The sequence below is a fragment of the Ziziphus jujuba genome, chromosome 8 (assembly GCF_031755915.1).
Source record: "Ziziphus jujuba cultivar Dongzao chromosome 8, ASM3175591v1".
NCBI classification, from domain to species: domain Eukaryota; kingdom Viridiplantae; phylum Streptophyta; class Magnoliopsida; order Rosales; family Rhamnaceae; genus Ziziphus; species Ziziphus jujuba.
The window spans coordinates 24,455,596-24,477,707 of record NC_083386.1 but is presented as its reverse complement, the minus strand read 5'-3'; the positions used below and the strand labels follow the sequence as shown (position 1 = coordinate 24,477,707).

Below are 22,112 nucleotides of genomic sequence, written 5' to 3'. Positions count from 1 at the left end.
AGTCCCATTTATGTCCTTTCAAAACTTGATACGAATTGGAGGTCTTTTTATTTTTTTGGTAATAAGGAATCGGAAATTTTATGAATGCGAGATTTTTTTATTTATTTTTTATTATTTTTTTGGCTTGTAAACATTATCTGATTTCTTAGATTTAATTTATGCGATAAATATGAAGAAGCCTTGAGCTAAAATAAAAAAAAAAAGATTACCAATTACTTTACAAATCCTTATTTACCAAAATAATCCTTCTTCATTAGGGTGTATATATGGGATTTGTTATGCCCTCTCCGCTGAACAATTGCTTTTATGATTGACATGTCTTATAGAGATAAATAGAAAAATTTATAATCCTAACAAGAATAATAACAAAAAAAGACATCGGACTTGAATAATGTCCTCTTTTAGCAATGATTGGTCTCAATGGTTTTAATATTTTATGCCGAGCGAAGATTAATTTTGACCAAACCCACAGAAAGGCTACCGACGCTTGGATCATTTTTTTTTATTATTATTATTATTTTTGGGTGTTATTGCTGTTATTGGTTCCCAGCAATAGACTGTAAAGAATTAAAATATACATTTTACCAACCAAAATAATAAAATAAATTTAAAAAAAAAGAATGGAAATACTAAATTCATGGAAAAATCAAGAAAGAGATAAAATATCAAGAAGAATTATAGTGCGGACCGGACTGAACCGATATAGAACAAAACCAACTCTGTTGAAGTGTCTAACCAGGGCCAGAAAGAAATGGACAGATCTATAGGCCACTGCCATTTCAAGTCTCCATGATTGGAGGTTCTTCCCTACAGACTTTCCTTCCGGTGAGAAAAGGATAAAAATACCATTTTGTCATTGTTGAGAATTATTATTATAAGCGAAAAACATATACATATATATATATATATATATAAAATCATTGAAATTCATGTGCTATCTTTTATCACTTGATTAATCTCTCAATGGTTTTAATATTTTATGCCAGGTCAAAATTGAAATTTATCATTTTTATTTTTATTTTTATTTGGAAAAGAGTTTATCTAGCTATCCTGTATTTTGACACCCAAAATAACATTGTCAACTTTTTAAGTTTTTTCGTATTTTTGGGCTTCGTCCAATAATAAAACTGAGAAGAATACACCTTAACTTGAATAAAATCTCTCATCTACAAAGTTGTTAAAAAAAAAAAAAAAGGGGTCTAGTCTCTTTTGAATGAATTTTTACAGGCTCCCAACAGCTTGTATCGATTTAGCACAACCAAACCAATTAGAGCTCAAGTATGGCCGTTATTGGTGCCCAACAACAAAATGTACAGTATGGCCGTTACTGGCCCTTTCAGCCCGACCATTACGGCTGTTCAATACAATGTAAAGAATTAAAATAGCACGTTTACCCAAAAATAAAAAATAAATATAAAAAGCCTGAAAACTCAAATTCATTGAAAAGAAAAAGAAAAGAAAAAGAGAGAGTGAAAAATAGGTCTGGCAACATATCGTGTTACATATCGTGTTAAATCGTATTTATGTTATGTTGTGTCATGTTTATGTAAAATTAAGTTAACTTAAATATTATCTGTTAAATTTTTGTATAAAAATAGATAAATTCGAAACTATTTGATAAATTCTTATGTAATCCGTCATCCAACTCGTTAATCCATTAATAATAAATATAAATTTAAAAATTTAAATTTTATTTAACTTTGAAATAATAAAATAACATTTTTTTTAAATTACAAAAGTTCTGATTTTCTTTTACATTTTTTTTAAAAATTAAATTAAAAATAAATAAATTAATACATATTTAACAATAAATTATGTAATTTTAATACTATAAAACTTGTATAATTAACAAAATACTATTTTTTAACGAGTCTAATAGATTTATCGTGTTTTATCTATTAAAATTTATTAATTTATTGGATCTTATTGGTGATACTAATATAGATCTGATACAATATCATCAATCCAAATCCATAAATTATCATATAGTTTCGTATTGTATTATCATATCTTATAAAATTTTGCAAGACCTAATAAAAAATGTCTCAAGCAGCAAACAGGAGTGAGAGGGGATAGAAAAAGTCTGTGGTGAGTCCCAGAAAGACATGGATGGATCCTCTAGGCCATTAGGCCCATTATCCGTTTGATGTCTCCACAATTGACGGGCTCCCGTGCAGGCTTGCGGTGAGGGTGAGAAAAAAATAAACAGGACAAAAAGTAGGTAAATAGAAATTTCTAAAGTACCTTTTCGGATATATATATATATATATATATGCACACACACTACGCACGTGTACCAAAATTGCAATGGTGTTGATGTACTTATTAATTATACGATTAATTATACAGAGAAAATAACTTTCAATAAGCACATTATCCAAGTAGCAATTGTGTTTAACGCAATTGTCTTCGAGTTGATGTTATTTGTTAAATAATACTAATAAATTAACTTTTGAAAAATTAAGTGTGGGTGTGTATATATATATATAATTTTTGTTTTTACCTTTCAGGATAACTTGCTCTTTTTTACGTTAGAACTTGTTTAAGCATTATTCATCCTCTTGATCAATTCCACAAAGTCTTTTTTGTTGGAAGACTATTACAGGATGCCGGAAGGCGAATGGCGGCTCTCCAAGGTGTTGTGGATAGTTTTTCAATGGTCCCGTTGAGCGCTCTTTCCTGTACATTATTTTTCTAAACTAGTGGATTTGGGGTTGATTAAACAACCTCCATAAAATATAACTTAATTTAAAACTATAAATAAAGTTTATGGTTAATAACTACATTGTTTGACTTCATTAAAGCCCTCAGTTTTAATTTTTTGCTGAATGATTTCGTTAAAGCCCTCGATTTTTAATGTCGAAGGCTTGTCCATATGGAAAATATAAATTCCTTTAATTTTCTTATTATGCATCTATAAATAAAGATATTGGCATATTGCTCATGAAATGAACGTACGAAATTAAATAAAGAGAAGAGGAGGTCCAATCAATTTGACACATTTAAAAGAAATTTTGTCTTTTTGGTCCTCAATATTCAAAGAAAATGAAATGGTATCCGTATCATGCACAAACAGTATTTCCAATGATTCTTTTTACTATGTATGCTAGCTTCTTCTTCTTTTTTTCTTTTTTCTTTTTTTTTGGTGAATAAACTGTGTATCTTAGTTTGTTATTAAAACTATAACTTTAGTTGATGAGTTTGTATGAATTACAAGTCAAATTAATAAATTAATTTACTGTATAATTAGTTTACCCTTGTTATTTTAGTAATCATCTGTGCCCTTACCTAATCAATTTGAAGAACACATATACATATATCAGACAGTCAACTTTCAATCCATAAAATAATAATTTATGGTTCTTTCGGTTCTTTTATCTTCTTTATGTCTTTTTTATACAATCATGATAGCTTCTATAGCTTTGCTTCCAAGAAACAATATCTAGTTTTTTTTTTTTTTTTTCTCTGAAAATAGACTAATTATGTCACTGAAACTATTTTCATTTGTTGAAATGAAAACTAATAAAGAACCAAACTATAGCGAGGAAGGGAAATTTTCGTAATCATTTCCATTTCTTTTTTCTTACAACCTAACTCATTTGGTAACGTTTATGATTTTGATTTTTCTGTTTTTCTTAATGCCCACCATAATAATCATTTATAATAACAAAAACATAAAGTTTTATCAAAATGAGGCTCATTTTGTAAATAATTTAGAGCAATTTACAATTTCATATATGTTTTAGTTTCATTTTATTTTATTTTATTGTAATCTGGTAGCTAATTTATTTTTTTTATGGAAATAGCCAGAATTTTTTTTTTTTTTTTTTGATGGAAATGGCTAGACTCTTTAAGCTTGTAGTAAGGTAAGAAATATAACTATAACTTAAAGTACAAAGAAAAAAATAAAAGCAAAAATGAGAAGGATGACCACTAAAAAAATTAGGTTAAATGTTTGCAGATTAACCAAAAAAGGTAAATGTTTGCAAAAAAATTTCCGGGGACAACTTAATAGTAAAATCTGTCTCCTTTCTCATAGAAATGCTATGGAGATAAATCAAAGCTTATTATCCACACATGTAATATCGGAGCCTAGCTTGATAGTCAACAAGCCTATGTATAAATTTCATGTCCCTGCTATTTTCGGTCTGATTAGGAAAGAAAAAAAGTCCAAATCCCCAAAAAAGGGGTTTCCTGACAAATTATTTGGGTTTGATTTCCTTGGCGTAAACCGAATTTGGACCAAAAATAGAATATGGTCAATTTTCCCATAGTCACTGTACAATGAATTCCCATTTACCCTTCCAAATTAAAAAATAAATAAATAAATAAATAATTCAGGTAAATGGATGTCCCTGCTCATCCTTGGCTTAATTAAAACTAAAAAAACAAAATTGAAATTGAAAAGAACGAATATATAATAGTCTGATTTCGATTGGTTGTAGGGATTGTCCTACAGTACTCCTACCCGAACAACCTTATCCCATGGTATTAGAATAAGAGTAGGACACAGCACGATTGAAGGGAATGTCTAATCAACGTAGTAAACACCAAAAGCTGTGTCGTAGCTAATTAACATCGACATTTCCAATCAAACATCTAATTTTTCAGAAACAGTACTGATTTTGGCATATATTATATAATTCATATATATCATTTCATACCAATCGATGTTATTGATTTTGCCGTTCAAACAACTCGTAGTTTCTTTAGTCATTCATGTCCCAATAACACCATCATTATGTGGGCAAAGCTTTTTTGTTAAATCATTAATATCAATTTCTGTCTTTTAGTACTCCACCTCCTTTTCCTTTTTTATTTTTATTTTTGCTGGTGTGGATGGGCCCCCAGGCTCCCCTTCCCCCCCTAAGAGCACACGCAGGCTGGGATGTGAAAACTCTGCCACTTGAGCTCCACGGCGAGTCTTACTCCACCTCTTTTTCCTATGTCCAATAACGAAATACATGATATATTTATTAATTGAAGTGGGCATAATGAAATTTGATTGAATAAATGATCATATTTCATTCGTCCAAAATGGTTATAATTATCTTTCATTAATAAGAATTGTTATTCAAAATCTGAGAGTCTGCAAATATAGTTAAAACCAATTATACTATAATCCAAGCTAATTAATTATCAGGTAATGTCTTTTTTGAATATTTAGATAATATTGTATTTATTTCATTATTTGATTCCTCATTCCCTCACAAAGAAGCTCTATGTTATTGTATGATTTAACTAGAGATGTGGTGGTTAAGGATGTAATTTTGCACGCAGCTATGCAAGAATTGAAGACGCAACAAACCCAACAAAACCATACATGTATATAATTAATTGCAGTAAATTCATATGAATGTTAAAATATACATGTGGGTTAGAATACATAGATTTTCATCATAAAGTTTAGAATAGATAGATCAATTTAATTCGTGTGTAGGGCAAGACCTAAGAAATTCTATTTCCCTATTGTTTTCTTATCAACAAAAGTCAAAGTTAGAATCCCCTAACTCCAATATAAAACGTATAAAAAATTGTTGAGGGCTTTATAACATTCCATGTGCACCTTAATTAGCAGTCGACAAGTTGTAGTAACATATTTCAACTATCATGGCAAGGTCAGTCCATGTTTATTTATGGTTGTGTGTATTGCCTCTTTTTTTTTTTTTTTTTTTTTTTTTTTTTAAATTTTGACATTCAACTGTCATGGTTGAAAAGTAACGCTTATTCTTATTCCATATCTCCTATTTTCTAGGCATAAAATTATCTTACACTATAAAAAAATCAAAATATTGGCTGTCGCTAAAAGTCTATACTTTGTGATTAAAAATTTTTAGCCACAATCAAAATGTTGTTAGGTTGTGGCCAATAATCCAATAGTTGTAAGTTTTTAGCTAAAATATGATGTCGTAAAAAAATTTTAACCATCCTATTAGCGTCAATGATCTTTATAGCTAAAATTACTTATTGTAGCTAGAAGTATTCATTGTTGCCAATTTTAACTATAATAATTCACAGTGGCTAAAAGTTCCATAGCTAATACTCATTTTTTTTTTTTTTTTTGTAGTGTTATTTTAAAAAATGAAAATGGTGAATATGGGCCACCGAAATGTGATGTAGGTGTTTTTACTTGTTAAATTAATTTGCTCATAATTTCAACGCTTTCTGCCAAACAAATGGAGAATAAATATTTCAACTTCGAGGGTCAATATCTATAGGATCTCTGACTTTCTTGGTCTGCCAATAATAAAGCTAGCAGAGGTATCCCTTGACTACTTGTTAAGTCCCACCGGTTTCACACCTGTTCATTCCTTTGAAAACTGCAAGTGTGTCTTAATATTTACACACTCAAATCTGATCCTAATCATCAAATGACTCTTTTCTTAAAATAATAATAATAATAATTAAAAATAATTAAAAAAAATGCCTTTTGATAGTTCAAAAAGTATCAGGCTATAGGGTTTCTACGAAATATGGTATAACGGTATAGGACCTTTTAAAACAGTGATAAAACCTAACAAAACTTGAATAATACGCAATCCGCAAATTTATAATAATTAAGTCATTTCTTTATGCCAAGCTACCATATTCAATAATATAATCATCAAATTACTCGATTTCAAAAACTACCAGATAATTTGATCACCAATCAACTTAATACTATCATAGTTAGCATGTTAAGGTATCGATAAGAATTAATACCACCTTTTACTTTAAATTTCATGTTGAATTATGATTTATGACACCATGTAAAACTTATATTTGTTTGTTCCTTATTCAATCTTTGTAGGCCATGCATGTTAATTAATATGTTTAACACGGAAACTTTATGTAGAAAAAGGTATTATATTAATTTCTCCATATCTTATTCTCCATCTTGATGATCTAATTTATCTCTTTCTCCCTTTCTGTCCTTCAATGATCCACATGGCTCAAACGTACCGTGTAGAATTACACATCATCATTGTTCTACACCATACATGTACTGCTCTATTAACAACTTGACATCGACATCCAGCAAAATATATATGGTACAAAAGCCAATGCATATATATATATATATATATATTTCAGCAAAATATATATATATATATATATATGTGCGCAAAGATTCTTTTTCCATACTCAAAACTCCAAAGCACACTCACACCCATCAATGAATGTCCCCATCCTAAGGGCTAAACTAATTCTTTCCTTTCTTCATGTTTCGTTTCATAAACCATTTTGAAAAGGACCTTTCATCACCTAAATTAACCAATAGTAGATAAATCTCAACATATCATGATGTCTAATTCTCTGAGAATGGCAAAGATCTCGACCAAATCTTACTAACATTTTAATGTAACATCTATGTCAAAGCTACCATATATATATACAGTTTTGATTTCTGCCAACTTTCCTTTAGCTTATAATAAGAGACATAATATTATAATTAATGTTTCGCATCAAAATATCTTCAACAATAATTTTAATTTTAAATTATTGATTAGATATTATTCATATACATGTCAGGATAGCATATGATGCATTATAGATTGACAGATGTTTCTTAAAAGAACAATTCTGTACGCATACAATTTTTACCAAGAGACAATCAACCGTGGTAGCTCTGAAGCCTTAAGACAGACACATAAATTCTCAACATATTTTTCGGTCACTCGCCCAAGGAAGATCATTTTTTTTTTTTTTTTGCCTGAATGGACAAAGAAGATATCGATTCGTTATAAGTATTGCCAATTCATATATATCTAACATACAGTTTTAGCCTTGATTACTAAGTACCGCAAGAAGATTTCACATATTTAAAAATTTAAAGCCAAAAGTACTCTCAAAACCAATTAAATTAGGTGTAAAATTAGCTATAAAATTAAAACAAGCTAGCACCTCTCAAATCAAAAAAAGCCTGGCAATCGGTAAGGCTGTTGAAGAGTTGAAAGCACCCAAATTCAGCGAAAAAAAGAAAAGAGAAAATGGCAATATCATCCAGTGTCCTTCTCAAAAGCCATCGTTGTAGGTGACAGACTAAAAGGTTGCCTACCTTAGATTTTTTCCACCTACTCCATGGACCTCCACTCTTCTCTACCAGGGGGACCCACCCAACTCTCTTCTCTCTCTCTCTCTCTCTCTCAATTGATTAGGGTTTTTGGAATTTTGGAGCACGCACTTTGTTGGGGGTTTAAACATGCTACACCTGAAACAGGTCCATTCACTGTGCCATACATATGAACATATGTTATATTTACACATATACATTTTTTTCATTTATGATTTGTTAATGGATTCGGTGGGGATCCATGACTGATCTGCATATAATCATTACTATGAACATTTTAATGTACGTCACATACTATTCAATGCATTCCCCATCTCTTTTAATCATCATGCATATGCATCATCATCATCGTCATACATTTATATGTATATATATATATCATGTACATGGAACATACACATTGCATTAAGGTGAGGTTTGGTTAGGATTCTTCTCCAAAATGTATTAAGCAAAAATCTTAAACAGATTGAGGAAATAAAAACAAATTAAATCCCATGGAACAGAGACTGTGTAGGTTCGGAAAGAATTATACGTGATCGGGAAAAAAAAAAAATACAGCTTGGAAAATTCAATTTATTATGACCCAAAAAAAAAAAAAAAAAAACTTAAGTTTATGTCTTAAAGCGATACAAATGGACGGTCTAATTCATTCATGAACTTAATTGAAAGATAGTTAGATAAAATTATGGAATCCGACTTTCTAAATTAACTATCGTAGTACTATGTAATAAAAATAATAATAATAATTAAATCTATCGTAGTACTATTTTATGATTTGGCAAGATATTCAGCATAAAAGAGAAAAAAAAAAAAAATTGGCGTCAACAAAAAATTTACAAGAAAAAATAGGGACAGTTGTATGCCAATAGAAATTAATACTCGAATTAATTTAGCCTTTTTTCTATTAATCAATTGCACACCTTTTTATCCTTTACCCAAAAACAATAAAAAAAAAAATTGCATACCTTTTTTATTTTTTTTTCTTTTCTTTTTTGGTAAATAAAAAAAAAATTGCATACCTTTTTATCATTTTGTTCACCTAGAGTATCTCCATCTCAATCATCATCCTATTCTCCTAATTTCCACAAAAGATCTCCTCCTCTCTGTTTGTAGCTAACCGAATTCATGTTTAATTATTACTTTATCAATGATTAAATAATATTCTTTTTATACAAAAATGTTTCTCCATGGACTAATAATCACCTTTATAAATAGAAATTAATATATTTTTTCGTCAAATTAACAAGTAGAAATTAATGTGATTGAACAATTTGGCGTGTTAAATGTTCCTTGTCTCTGGAATATATATATATTTATATATATATATATATATATATATGGAACTGCAGATTGTCACGCGTCTATATACATAAATATATATATATATATACACACGTAACATCGGTCATGATCAATTGAGATTGAGGTTTTATTTTTTTTAAATGATTCCAAAGTCAATCATGAATAAGGCAAAGTTCAAGCTGGTTTAAGCTCAACTGATCTATATATATATATATATATTAATAAAATTTATTGGATTCCAGGTGCTGAATGAGTTTATAAGGTCCTTAAAATCTCCAGAGTCCTATTAACACTGATAAAATATTGTGACGCTAGTAATTAATCCTCAGTCATGTACTAGCATTTCATTTTCTCTACAACCAATTTATCACTGAGTGATGCCACTGTTTATCAAATTTAATCTACCATTATTGTTATTGACACAGTGCAATGAAGTTAATAAAGATATATAAAAAGAGAAAGAGAAAATTATAAAAATGATGACTATACGTATATTTATTATTTAAGTAATGTCACTCATGAATGAGATAAAAAGCTCTTGCTCTTTTTTTATTTTTATTTTTAAAGGAAATTTGAGTTTGACAGTATTGTACGTCTGGCATTCCATTTATGCTTGGTTTATAACTTATTTAACAAATAAAACTGTTTTAAAAGATATTTCAATTCGTAGTTTTCTTTTTTTTTTTTCCCCCCATTTTTATTAAAAGAGAAATTTAATTATAGTAAATATTATACATGTAATTTGCCTTAACAATATCCATGTTGTTTTAATAAATAAATGCAGAATTTTGCATGAGCTAAATAGCCAATCCTAAAACTTAAAAAAGTAATAATAATAAATAAATTAACTTTTGTTCATACGAAGCTTAGCCATAAAAAGAGGATAATGACAGGAAAAAAAAGAAAAAAGAAAAAAGAAAAAGCAATTATGAATGAAACTTTTCTCCAAATAAAATGACTAACAATTAAAATTAGAGATACTGCAGATAAAGGCTATAAAAAAAAAATATATATATATATATATATATACACACACACACATATATATTCCTTTTTCTTTTTTCTCCTTTTTTATGGGTTCTAATTTCTAAGACAACCCTCGTAGAAAACATCTGAATTTTACTAAGAAACAACAAAGATAAAAGATAAAAAAAAAAAAAAAAAAAAAAGTGGTGTTTTTCTTATATAAACTCACGAAAAAGCATTTTTAAAGGAAAAAACGAAGAAAAAGAGGCAAACTATACAGAAGACTTGGCCCCACTTCCACCTAATCGAGAACTGGGGTCCACAATCCCTGTAGGACAGAGCGTGTAATCACGTGCCTGTGAGAGAGGATTATCATTGGTTTCAAACGCATAAACGGAGCATCGTAACTGGTTTTTCCCACATAAGCCCCATGGCTTCCGCGACTCTGTCTGAAACAAGAAATTTAGAGGGGAGCGTGAGGCGCGTGTGAGAGACACATATGTCAGCGCACGCGTGCCCTGCCTTAGACTGGTGGTTGTCGTGTTCAACGGCGGGGGACCCACCAAAAGTGGCTCACGGTTTTGTGTGATTACAATTTACAGTACTTTGGGCCCACTACGCCTTGGGGGCTCCACATGAGTCACTCTCACTCTCCACTGTACGATTGCTTCTCTCTCTCTCTCTCTCTCTCTCTCTCACATCATTAGGAGCCGCGCAATTTGCTCCGTGATTTGGAACTACCCTTTCGTCCTCTCTTTCTCTCTCTCTCTCTCTCTCTCTCTCCCCCCTATGCATTTCCTCATGGTTGGCTTATCAAAGAAATTTCCTTTACAACCAACGAAATTACAATTCGAATAAATGCAACATATTTGATAGGTTCCATGGAATGCAAGAAAATGAAAGAATATTTTGCATTTTGAGTACTTTTTTTTTATTTAAAAAACATTTTGCTTGAAATTTTTTATGTTTTGGTAAACAATGATATTTATAGTATTATATTAACGATTTTGTTAGTCTTCCAAAAAGGAACAAAAGAGTGGGATGAAATAGAAGTATTTACCTTTATTCCCCGGCCCACAAACACATCTCACTCACTTCCATCTAATGAATGGGATTGATTCATGAAGATGGGATAAAAGGTATTGGGATGAAATAGAAGCATTTACCTTTATTTCTTAGCCCACAAACACATCTCACTCACTTCCATCTATTAAATGGGATTGATTCACACGTCTCATGTTCACCTTTTTACATAAAAGGCATATCACCTTTCTTTCCTTTTATTTATTTCTCTTTTTTTCTTTTTGGCTTTTGTTCAATTTTTGTGTTTTTTCTTAACAAGTTTTTTTTTTTTTTGGGGTTTGCTTTTTAAAGAATGTCATATTTAAAAAACAAAAGAAAATAGAAATAAATTATTTTTAACTGCAAAAATAAAAATCGCACATATTTAATTTTTTAAAATTATTCTTTTACTATAAAATAAATAAAATAAACTTTAGGTTGCTAGCCCTATTTGCATGTCATCAGTGGTTCCCTTCTTTAATGTCATTATTCATTATTAACTTTATTTATTTTTAAATTTTACGCGGAGCACTAAATTGAACTTAAATCCGACACTTCCTGGGATATTTCCACAATTCGATATAGTGATTAACCAAGATAATTTAATAGCATTTTCCACATACTTTTTTTTTTTCCCTGCATAATATCTGACTAAAATTGAAGATACTCTTGAAAAGAAAATGATATATTTTTGGGGGATGGTACGGAATGATTTGGTGTATAAAATCTCTTGGGGACCAAGAAATAGAGAAGGGTCCAGAGTAATCCCAAGACAGTGAATATATAACGCAGTAGGATGTCCCCTATATATATATATATATTTATATATGTGTTCGCGCGCGAGCGCATGGGTTGTTGTCCTTGCTTTTTCACGTAGCAAATTGCAAATATTCAGCAATGCCTTCGTTTTAGGATTGTACCGCTATAAGCCGACATTCAAATAAGGTCCCATTTTTCTGACCCAAATCACTGTTTACTGTTTAATTTGTTGTCTGAAAATAGTCCGTCATTTAACTCCCTCGAGTAAAATTGGATCAAATCCCAATTCACCGCGGTAAAATAAATTCCCCCTACATACACGTGGCATAAACATCTGCTTACTAATTTGGCGATCAATGTTGATTGATCAATGTTTATTAGTGTAAAAGATGTGCAACTAATTTAATCTTTAAATTCAATCGATTTATTATTTTCTTTTTCCTTTTGGATGATATTTAGAAATATATAGAACTGTAGATATATTTATATATATACATATATATAAATATATATATATATATAGAGAGAGAGAGAGAGGGAAATAAAAAGCGAAAAAAAAAAAAAGAACCTAAACTAAACGAGGAGTATACAAATTTATTTTTTTTAAGAAATCAATTTAAAACGCTCTTGTTTTATTGGAGCTATCCAGTTAATTAAACTGACCAAACAAATGTGTAAAATTAACAACTTAATTATTAATTAGAATTTTCGTATAAATGAATTTACCAAATATATAATTTTACTTTCAAGGACTAGCAAGGAATAGTTTTTTCTCCAATGTAAAAATAATTATATAAACAAAAACAAACAGATAATATCGAATCGGTCTTTTTTTTTTTTTTTTTTGACCACCTCAAGTAGAGGCGTCTGAGTTCTCATCTAAAAACCTTGTTCCATCATCTCAGGAAACAAACAAGACGGTAGATGCCTAGATGGAGGACCACGCTTTGATGGCCGTCTTGCATGTGAATGGAAATTTGTACAACTTAATTCACCAATTCTAATTTAATTACAACTTTATTTTAGAAAACCACTATAATTCATTTCAATAGAATAAAGTTCATTCGATTGCAACTAGCAAAAGATACAAATATGTTACAGCATGGTCAAAAAAAAAAAAATACTAAAACCATTATCCATGCAATTTAACAATATATAAAGTCAAATCAAAGGAATATTTGAGCATTTTCCCTCGTCATGACTTGTCAGTCATGAGATCATAAAAATCTTGGTAATTCTTAAATTTTCCACATGTATGAAACAGAATAATCCAACCACGTTATATATTTTTGGACTTTATTTTATGCGGTCTATGAGGATTACTGTTTTCTTCGGAAATTATAGTGAACAATATGATAGCATGAGAAGCCATGTTGATGACACTTAATAAATGATTAAAACTAAAGAAATTGATAACGTGACAAAATTTAGCATGTTCCACATTTCCACATAGGCATAGACCGCACATAGTTAATTTGTTTATTTATATGTTTCTCTGTTAAGGCATGCAATATTGATAAGAGTTGGTTGAAGGACAACACTTCAAAACGATGTAGAAGCTGGGGTGAAGGGACTAAAAGGTGTTATGGATAACTGCAAATTGAGATATGGATTTACAAAGAGGACAACCAACTCACCTTACCAGCACCTGACTTCCTCTTGTAATTTCTTGCCACGTGGAAACACGCTGGCTGTGGTTACCACCATAATCCGTATTCCTGACCACATACTACCCTACTCCCCAACAAAAGGAAGCCCCGAGTGAAGGCCTGCGGTCCCCTAAAAATTCCAAAAAGATGTTAATTCATAATATCATAATTTACTTTCTAACCATCTTTTTTTCATTTATTTCTTTTTCCCCTATTCCCGCGCTTTGGAAACAAAAATAAAAAATTAAATTAAATTAAAAGGGGCAAAAAAATATAAAGGGCTGAGATCAGATCAGATTAGATGACGACAATCACCATGATGATCATGATGATCCTCTGGCCTCTCTGACTAGTAGACCCCACCTCCCACCTCATCTCCAGGCTTCACTTTAAGAATCTATCTGTCCTCCATTACCGCAATCCAATGCCCCGGAGATTAAAAATTAAAAAAAATTAAAACAAAAAGAAAAAACGAAAAAGTATTTGTTTAAAACGAGAAAAACTAAAATTATTTTAAACAATTATTCTGTTTTTGTTTTTTTGAAAAATGGTTTTAAATTTAAAATAATTATCAGCTATATATAATGTTGAAGCTAGAGAAACAACACTAGCCAACATTTCCATACTCACACTCACACTCACTCCACTTAAAATTACTGAAAATGAGCCTGGGCTGTGCCGGCCGGTACACTGAGCCACCGGCTACGGTGCTTCTCTGCCTCACCGTACTTACGCTGTTCCTCTCTTGTACGCGAGTCATTTCCTGGCGTCCATGGCCGAACACCGTAGCCAATGGTTCCGATCCTCTCTTCGGAAACTCAAAGAAGTACGAAGGCTCATCGGAGTTCATCCATTTGAAATACCATATGGGCCCGGTACTCACAGCCAACATCACCGTCCACACCATTTGGTACGGCACGTGGCAGAGGGAACAGAAGAAGATCATCCGCGAGTTCATCAACTCGATCTCCGCCGTCCATTCTCGCCACCCTTCCGTCTCCGAATGGTGGAAAACCGTACGGCTATACACGGACCAGACCGACGGGAATGTTTCCGGTACGGTTCGGCTCGGCTCGGAGAAAAACGACCGGTTTTACTCCCACGGTAAAACCCTAACCCGATTGTCCATACAATCGGTGATCAAAAGCGCCGTGACGGCCAAAACGAAGCCGTTGCCGATCAATCCGAAGAGTGGGCTCTACCTGCTGTTGACCTCCGATGACGTGTACGTCCAGGATTTCTGCAGGCAGGTATGCGGGTTCCACTACTTCACTTTCCCTTCAATCGTCGGTTACACGCTGCCGTACGCTTGGGTTGGGAACTCAGCGAAGCTTTGCCCCGGTGTGTGCGCGTACCCGTTTGCTGTACCGAATTACATTCCAGGATTGAAGCCGTTAAAGTCACCTAACGGTGACGTAGGTGTGGACGGAATGATAAGCGTGATTGGTCACGAAATTGCTGAGCTGGCCAGCAACCCGCTGGTAAACGCATGGTACGCTGGGCAGGACCCGAGTTTCCCGGTGGAGATTGCTGATCTCTGTGAAGGGATATACGGTACTGGAGGTGGAGGTTCGTACACGGGTCAGCTATTGGACGGTCATGATGGCGCAACGTATAATATGAATGGGATCAGACGGAGGTTCTTGGTTCAATGGCTTTGGAACCATATGTTGAATTACTGTACTGGCCCCAATGCACTGGATCAGTAAAAATAATAAAAAAAAGGTTTTATATTCTATTTTTGGGGGGTTTTTTCTTATATGTTTTTCTGTTTTTTTTTTTTTGGGGGGGGGGGTTGTCTCTTTTCTTCTTTTCACTTTTTTTTTTTGTTTTTTTGTGAATCTGGTTTGTTAAATGCATAAATTAATTAGTTAAGTTAGTTAAGTTTGTTAATTATTGTAATAAAAATATTATTTTTGCATACCATATATTTTTTTTCTTTTTTTCACCAAGTGGGTGTTCCCGCCTTATTCGAAGTGAATAGGCAGATATTTTCTTTTTTTGGTTGAAAAATTAGATATTTTCTTTGTTTAAGCTCGTGAACAAGGAATGGTAGGTTTCTCTACTGGCTGGTGTATATTACTTTGGTGGACCGTGGACCCCGCGGAGTTGCCAAGGTGGTTAAATAATTGTATACATGCAGTTCTACCTTTAAATTGGGAAGTTAGCAATTTAAATAGGATACCAAAAACCAATTTAAATAGCATACCAAAAAAGAGAAAAATCCTTCATATTCTCTGATTTTACATAATATATACAGAAAATCTAGACCGTTCTTTAAATTTAATTAATTAGTTATACATAGAAAGGACTTGACTCACTTAATAGTGTAACAGGGATAGATGGAAATGTAGGTGATTTTTTATTGCATAGCATTCAAGTTTGCAAGCTTGGATATGAATATGGGCTTTGCTATCCACCATGAGCCTTTTAATTGAATAAATTTTTTTTTTTTGGCTAAGAATTAAATAGGAATATCATATTATTTTTTGGTCAAAATTATATTTTGCAATGGCTGTATTGTAATTAATAAACTCACTAAAAAAAGACTAGTGTCGTTCTCAGACAACTAGTGTACTGCATCTAATCTAACAAACTCTTGGCACTGCCTTTCGTGTATCTCAAGGGCCCACTTCTTTCTTTACCCTCCATTTTTTCTTTTTCAATTTTTCTTGGGTAGCTTATTGGGATTTGTGCTCCAGGTTATGATGTAATATTTTCTTTTTTTCTTCGATTTTTATTTTAATTACTTCTCTCTCTCTTATTGTTTTGATCTTTTATTTATTTATTATTATTATTATTTTTTTATTTTGTGTTTCTTGGCGTCATTCTAATTGATGAAGACATGAGAATGACACAAGTAGTAATTTTTATTGAACACAGTTTTTGTATTACAGTAATTACCAAAAAAAAGTTTTAGTATTACGGTAATTATGTAGTACGTATATTATTGCGATTGTAATTTTCTTAAACAAATTGATATGTTAAATACAATCACACCCTTTTTTTTTTTTGTTTTTTCTCTCTCTTTTGGTTGGTGTTTAGAAGGAAAATGTCAAATATTTCCATTCACCTTAATAATCAAATACATTCCTCTTAAAGAGTACCCTTTAATATCATATCAAATATTCCTAAAGTTAAACTCATCTAGTTCTAAATCTTTGAAAGTTGGTTTACGCTAGAAATATTAAATGGAAAAAAACTACTAGTTTCTCCAATAATAATACCAATTAATTGAATCCTCTATTGAACTTGTATCCTAATTTAAAAGCTGTAGAGTCACACACCAAAAAAAAAAAAAAAAGAAAGTTTAAGTTTGAAATGTAAAAGAACAAAACAAAGATTTACTTATGAAAAGAAAATGAGGCATAAAAAATGAAAATTGACATGAAAGTTTTACAAACATGATTTTAGTGTTTTTTTTTTTTTTTGGGTAATTAAACCTGATTTTAGTTGATTTGTATAACATTTGGTAGTTTGTTTGAGATATCAAATGCTAATATACTTTAGTTACCATGCTTCAATTTTGTTTAGTTTGTCAATTATCTCAAAGATATCATAATCATTAACATGACTTTTACTTTTAAAAAAATTCCATTATTTATTTATTTTGGAATAGATATATTTATTTATTTGGCTATTTGCATTAACAAAATTGGAAACGTATACAGCTACAACGATTTCCCTTAAACCTACTCAGAAAAAGCCAAGGTCGTATAAAATATTTCAACACTTTCACCTACTATGCCGAAGGTGATAGTATTTTGAGCCGACTTGGGTACCCCACAAAGCATTTCCAGTTCCAGTGCAATAAATGTAATTGGGTTCAAAGGTCACTCGTCAAACACATTTAGGGGAAAGCCAGCTGTCTCTCACTTCCAATTATCGTCAATATTTGCTAAATTAATAAAAACAAATTAAGCTAGTTTAATACCCACAATGTTATAATATAGACTTTAATGACCCAAAAAAAAAAAAAGAAAAGAAAAGAAAAGAAAAAAGAAGGTGTTATAAACTTATAATGTACACTTCACCGCAAAAATAAAATAACAATCAAAAAGAGTAGGTCGAATCCTTGGAAGGTATGGTATTGATTAAATTATTAAAGACTTGGGATTATTATAATGAAATTATTTTAAAAAACATAATTATAGAGTTCCATGAGTCCTCAGCTGAAAAGCAGTAGCGGCGCCTGAAGCCTAATATTTGACCTCTAAACCAAATTTGTATAAAAAATTTCTTTACTTTTGTCTCTTTTAACCAAAGTAGATTCTATGTTTATTATATGATTCACCAAAAAAAAAAAAAAAATTGTAAAGGAAAAAAGAATCTATGCTTATATGACTAATCTAATCATTTCAGCCGAAAAAAAAATAATAATAAATCTAATCATTCAATTAAACTTGTAAGGTCCCACCAAGTTCAATCAGTCATTATTTTACACTTAAATATTTCAAATACTAAAATGTAGTTAGCAATGCGATCTTTTTGTTTTTGGTGTACGATACTTTGTTGGAATTTATCCGACAAATACGTACTTAAGAAACTACAAAGGTCGAGTTTTTTTTAGGTAAATACCATAGGGGTCGAGTTGGATGTGGAAATGGGTCGGATTTTCAAATTGAATATTAGATAAAGAAGTTAGACAGCTTTCAACAGCCAAATTAATGGTGAACCCTTTAAAAAAATAAAAAAAAATTGAAGGGTACACCTAAAATTTTGTTGGTGGATGAACGGTAGAAGTTTATTTAGAAGCTTTTACATTTTACAAAAAAAATATGAGAAAAAACCGAGTACCTCATCCGATAAAGATAAAAAAAAAAATACTTTCTATAATATTTGGCAAAACAAAATATATTATTAGTTTTTGATGATTTTGTTATTGAAACATCACAAAAAATCACAAAATAGATTATTATTGTAAAATTACTTTCTAAAGTAGAAACGATTTTTATGAACTAGTCCCATAAATTAGTTCACCCTAAACCAGATTAAAAATTCCTTAAAAAACAAAGATTAAAATTTTCCAACAATAAGTAAAAATTCCTAATTTAGAGAGAGAAAAAAAATTAGAGTAGGAAAAACTTTTGTATATTAACTGGTACATGGATGCTATATGGTATATACCTTTTACATGTAATATCTTCTACCTCAATCCTCTTTAATTATTTTTTTGTTTCATTAATAAATTTAGAAATACAAACCAAAAGTGTGAGTAAAAGAAGAAAAAAAGAGAAGGTGGGGATGAGATATGGTAATTAGAGAGTTTGGTACAAATTGATTAGCATTAAAGGGTGATAAAGAAAAAGGACAATAATCAGAAGATGGGACCTCAATCTGAATTTCATCCAATTCCTCATACAACTTTGGTGAAATGACACTCATCAATATCCAACCAAATTCACAAACTAAAAAGCCAAAACCATATACGCGTTTAATATAATCATTGGGTGATCGTTTGGGCAAAAATCACTCCAGATTCGCCGGGGGATGAGGAACATCTAAAAGCTTGGAGTACCTGAATATTTTCGAATAATTAAAAAAATATATACATATATATATATATATATATATTTATTGTCCCTAATTGTAATGAACATCAGTAACACTCATGTATTTTAATTATTGTATGATTTTAATTTTTGAGCTTTGACGTGAAATAGAGTTTAAAACGATTTTGATTCTGTCATTAAAGGGCTTAGAGTGCTTATATTTGGTTGAAGCAAATGCTTAGGGTCTGTTTGACCATGTTTTCTGTTTTCTGTCTTTGAAATATTGTTTTCAGAAATGAAAACAGAAAACTGTTTTCTCTTGTTTTATGAAAATAAAGAGCGTTTGACCATTGATTTTTGAAAACAGTTTTCAATACCAAAAAATAAAAAATATGTTTGGTTACATGTTTTTAAACAGCTTTTTGTTTTTATTTTTTATTTTATTTTATTTTTTTAGGTTACATACAAGGTTTTTATTTATTTTTCTTTCATACAAAGAACCTTATATATAATATATGTAGCTATAATATATTTATATATATTTACATAATATTAATTCATTTCCATATTAATGAATTATATACATATATAATATAAAATATAATATAAAATATATAATGATTTTTTTTTCATTTCCACACAAACTTTTTCTTGGCTCCATGCATATATATATATATATATATACACACACATGTCAAAACATCCCATCCTTTATCTTTTTTTCTTTTGTTTGTATATGTATGTATGTGTACACGGTTTCATGTAAACATAAAAGGTGTCCACATGTCTCTCTATTAGGCCACACTTGCACTTATAACAAATCTGTAAAAAAATTAAAGAGAATAATCCATAATTATCCCCATGAAAAGGAAAATTCAATGCGTGTGTAGGTAGGTAGGACCAGAAAGATAATGATTTGTCTATTCCAAGCAGCCAAACAAACAACAATCCGAATAACTTTTGTAGAACAAAAAACAAAATAATAATAAGAATCATTTAAAATTATCGACATATTTTCCAGTGGTGAGAGAGAAGGAAATAATTATGCAGCTTGAAAAGATAAATCACTATTGACTATATTGATTGTGTATTCGATGTGTATTTATCGCAGTTCGATCAAAAAACTCTCTCTCTCTCTCTCTCTAAATCATAATTAGTAGTGATCGGCAAAAAGAAAAATGTCGAGAGTCTGTTTGTTGCTGTTTTTGTGCTAAATACCAGCGTTGGGGTCTTAGCGGTTGAGGCTTTTAGCAGACAAGATTTCTGCTAAATATATGGACGTTTTTAAAAATAAAAGCTCATGATAAGAGCTGGACTATATATATATATATATAAATACATACATGCAAGAAGCCATAGAAGTAATTAATGATGCTTATGTTAAATATATTATTCCATGGAAGGTGGAAGGAGCTGGTGTGCGTGGGTCGACGAGCGGTGAACGTTTCGCAAGCCAATGAAGGGGCTGGTCGAGCGACGAAGGTGAGAGACAAGAGAGGCCAAGGTGAGAGAACAGGTGGAAACATCTTTTTGATGTTTTCCCAATTTTGTTTTTTTTTTAACTTGTTTTCAGAATTTGTTTTTAGAAACAAATGGCCAAACAGGTATAAAATTGTTTTGGAAACAAATTTCTGTTTTCAAGAACAGAAAACTGTTCTGAAAACAGCTGGCCAAACAGGCCCTTAGTGATTAGAATTCTGGCAGTATTTGGTATTTAAGGGCTTAGTTGGCTATTTGCCAGGCCTACCACGAGCGAGTAATTTAATGGACATACTCGAAACACAAATTTATCCCAATCTAAAAGGCCACATTAGATTCCAAATAATATGTCAAAATCAAAATACACTGATTTTTTTGAAAGTCTAGCATGGTCCAGGGCATATGTGCCATTTGATTGAGCACGATCATTGCAATTAATCATCTTTCGGCATTTATATTTTCACTTGAAAGGGCTATAACTTTTAATTGGCTCAATTACTTATGCATCACATAGATAGCAGTACCTACAATATATTCTAAAAACAATATTAACATTACTTAAACCGGAAAAAACATATTATATCTCTGCAAGCTGAGGTAATTGTGGGATATAAATACTGTACGCTATGAACAAACCCTCCAGCCACCATCATTAATATATTAAGTCAATTGCATAAACACACTTCATTTTTATTAACCCTTTTTATTTATTTTAATTATAATATTCTTTTTCTGCTGAAAATTCTGTTGCCTTTTTCACACAATTTCATCAAACATAGAATCAATGTTTCAGTTAGGAAAGGAAAAAATCCTTTGATCACAGAGGCTACTCCTGAAGCTTTCCAAGATTTCCAAGGACTGTGATATTGACAAGAAAGAATAGAGAATGAAGGGAAATTCTTCTTACTTGGGTCAGTGATTGGATGCTTAGAAACACAGATCAGTAAGCTAGTTTTGGATCCGGAAAAGTAATTTAGGATTTCCAAGAGATTGAAGAAGTGGACCAAAATTTGATCAAATTACAAAATTCACTGTGATTTTCAATTTGCACAAACATTTTAAAGAGGAGAAAAGTAGAATAATAGAACACCAACTTATTAAGAATAACCAAACGAGGACAAGAGAAATGATGGAATGCTTGGACCACCTAAATACGGAAAAAGAAAGAAAAAAACAAAACAAAGCATTTGAACAGAAACAAAGTAATGCATTCACGACCAGCTAAGAGAACCTACCTATTGAAAGATGAGTAAAGCGCCATTAGAGACTATGTCCTTATCAACGACAAGCATTGGCAGCTCTTGATAGGTATAAAGAATATAAGTACAGAAGAGAATCAGAAGTGAAAAA

The 22,112-nt window shown here is 31.0% G+C and overlaps 1 protein-coding gene across 1 annotated transcript; it reads left to right on the top strand.

Annotated features, from left to right (window-relative positions):
- The first annotated feature begins 14,214 nt into the window (after positions 1–14,214).
- Positions 14,215–15,529, top strand: LOC107414700 (protein EXORDIUM-like 3). The gene has a single exon (XM_016022860.4). The coding sequence runs from the start codon at positions 14,454–14,456 to the stop codon at positions 15,498–15,500; it is 1,047 nt and encodes a 348-aa protein (XP_015878346.2). The 5' UTR covers positions 14,215–14,453; the 3' UTR covers positions 15,501–15,529.
- The last annotated feature ends 6,583 nt before the right edge of the window (positions 15,530–22,112 follow it).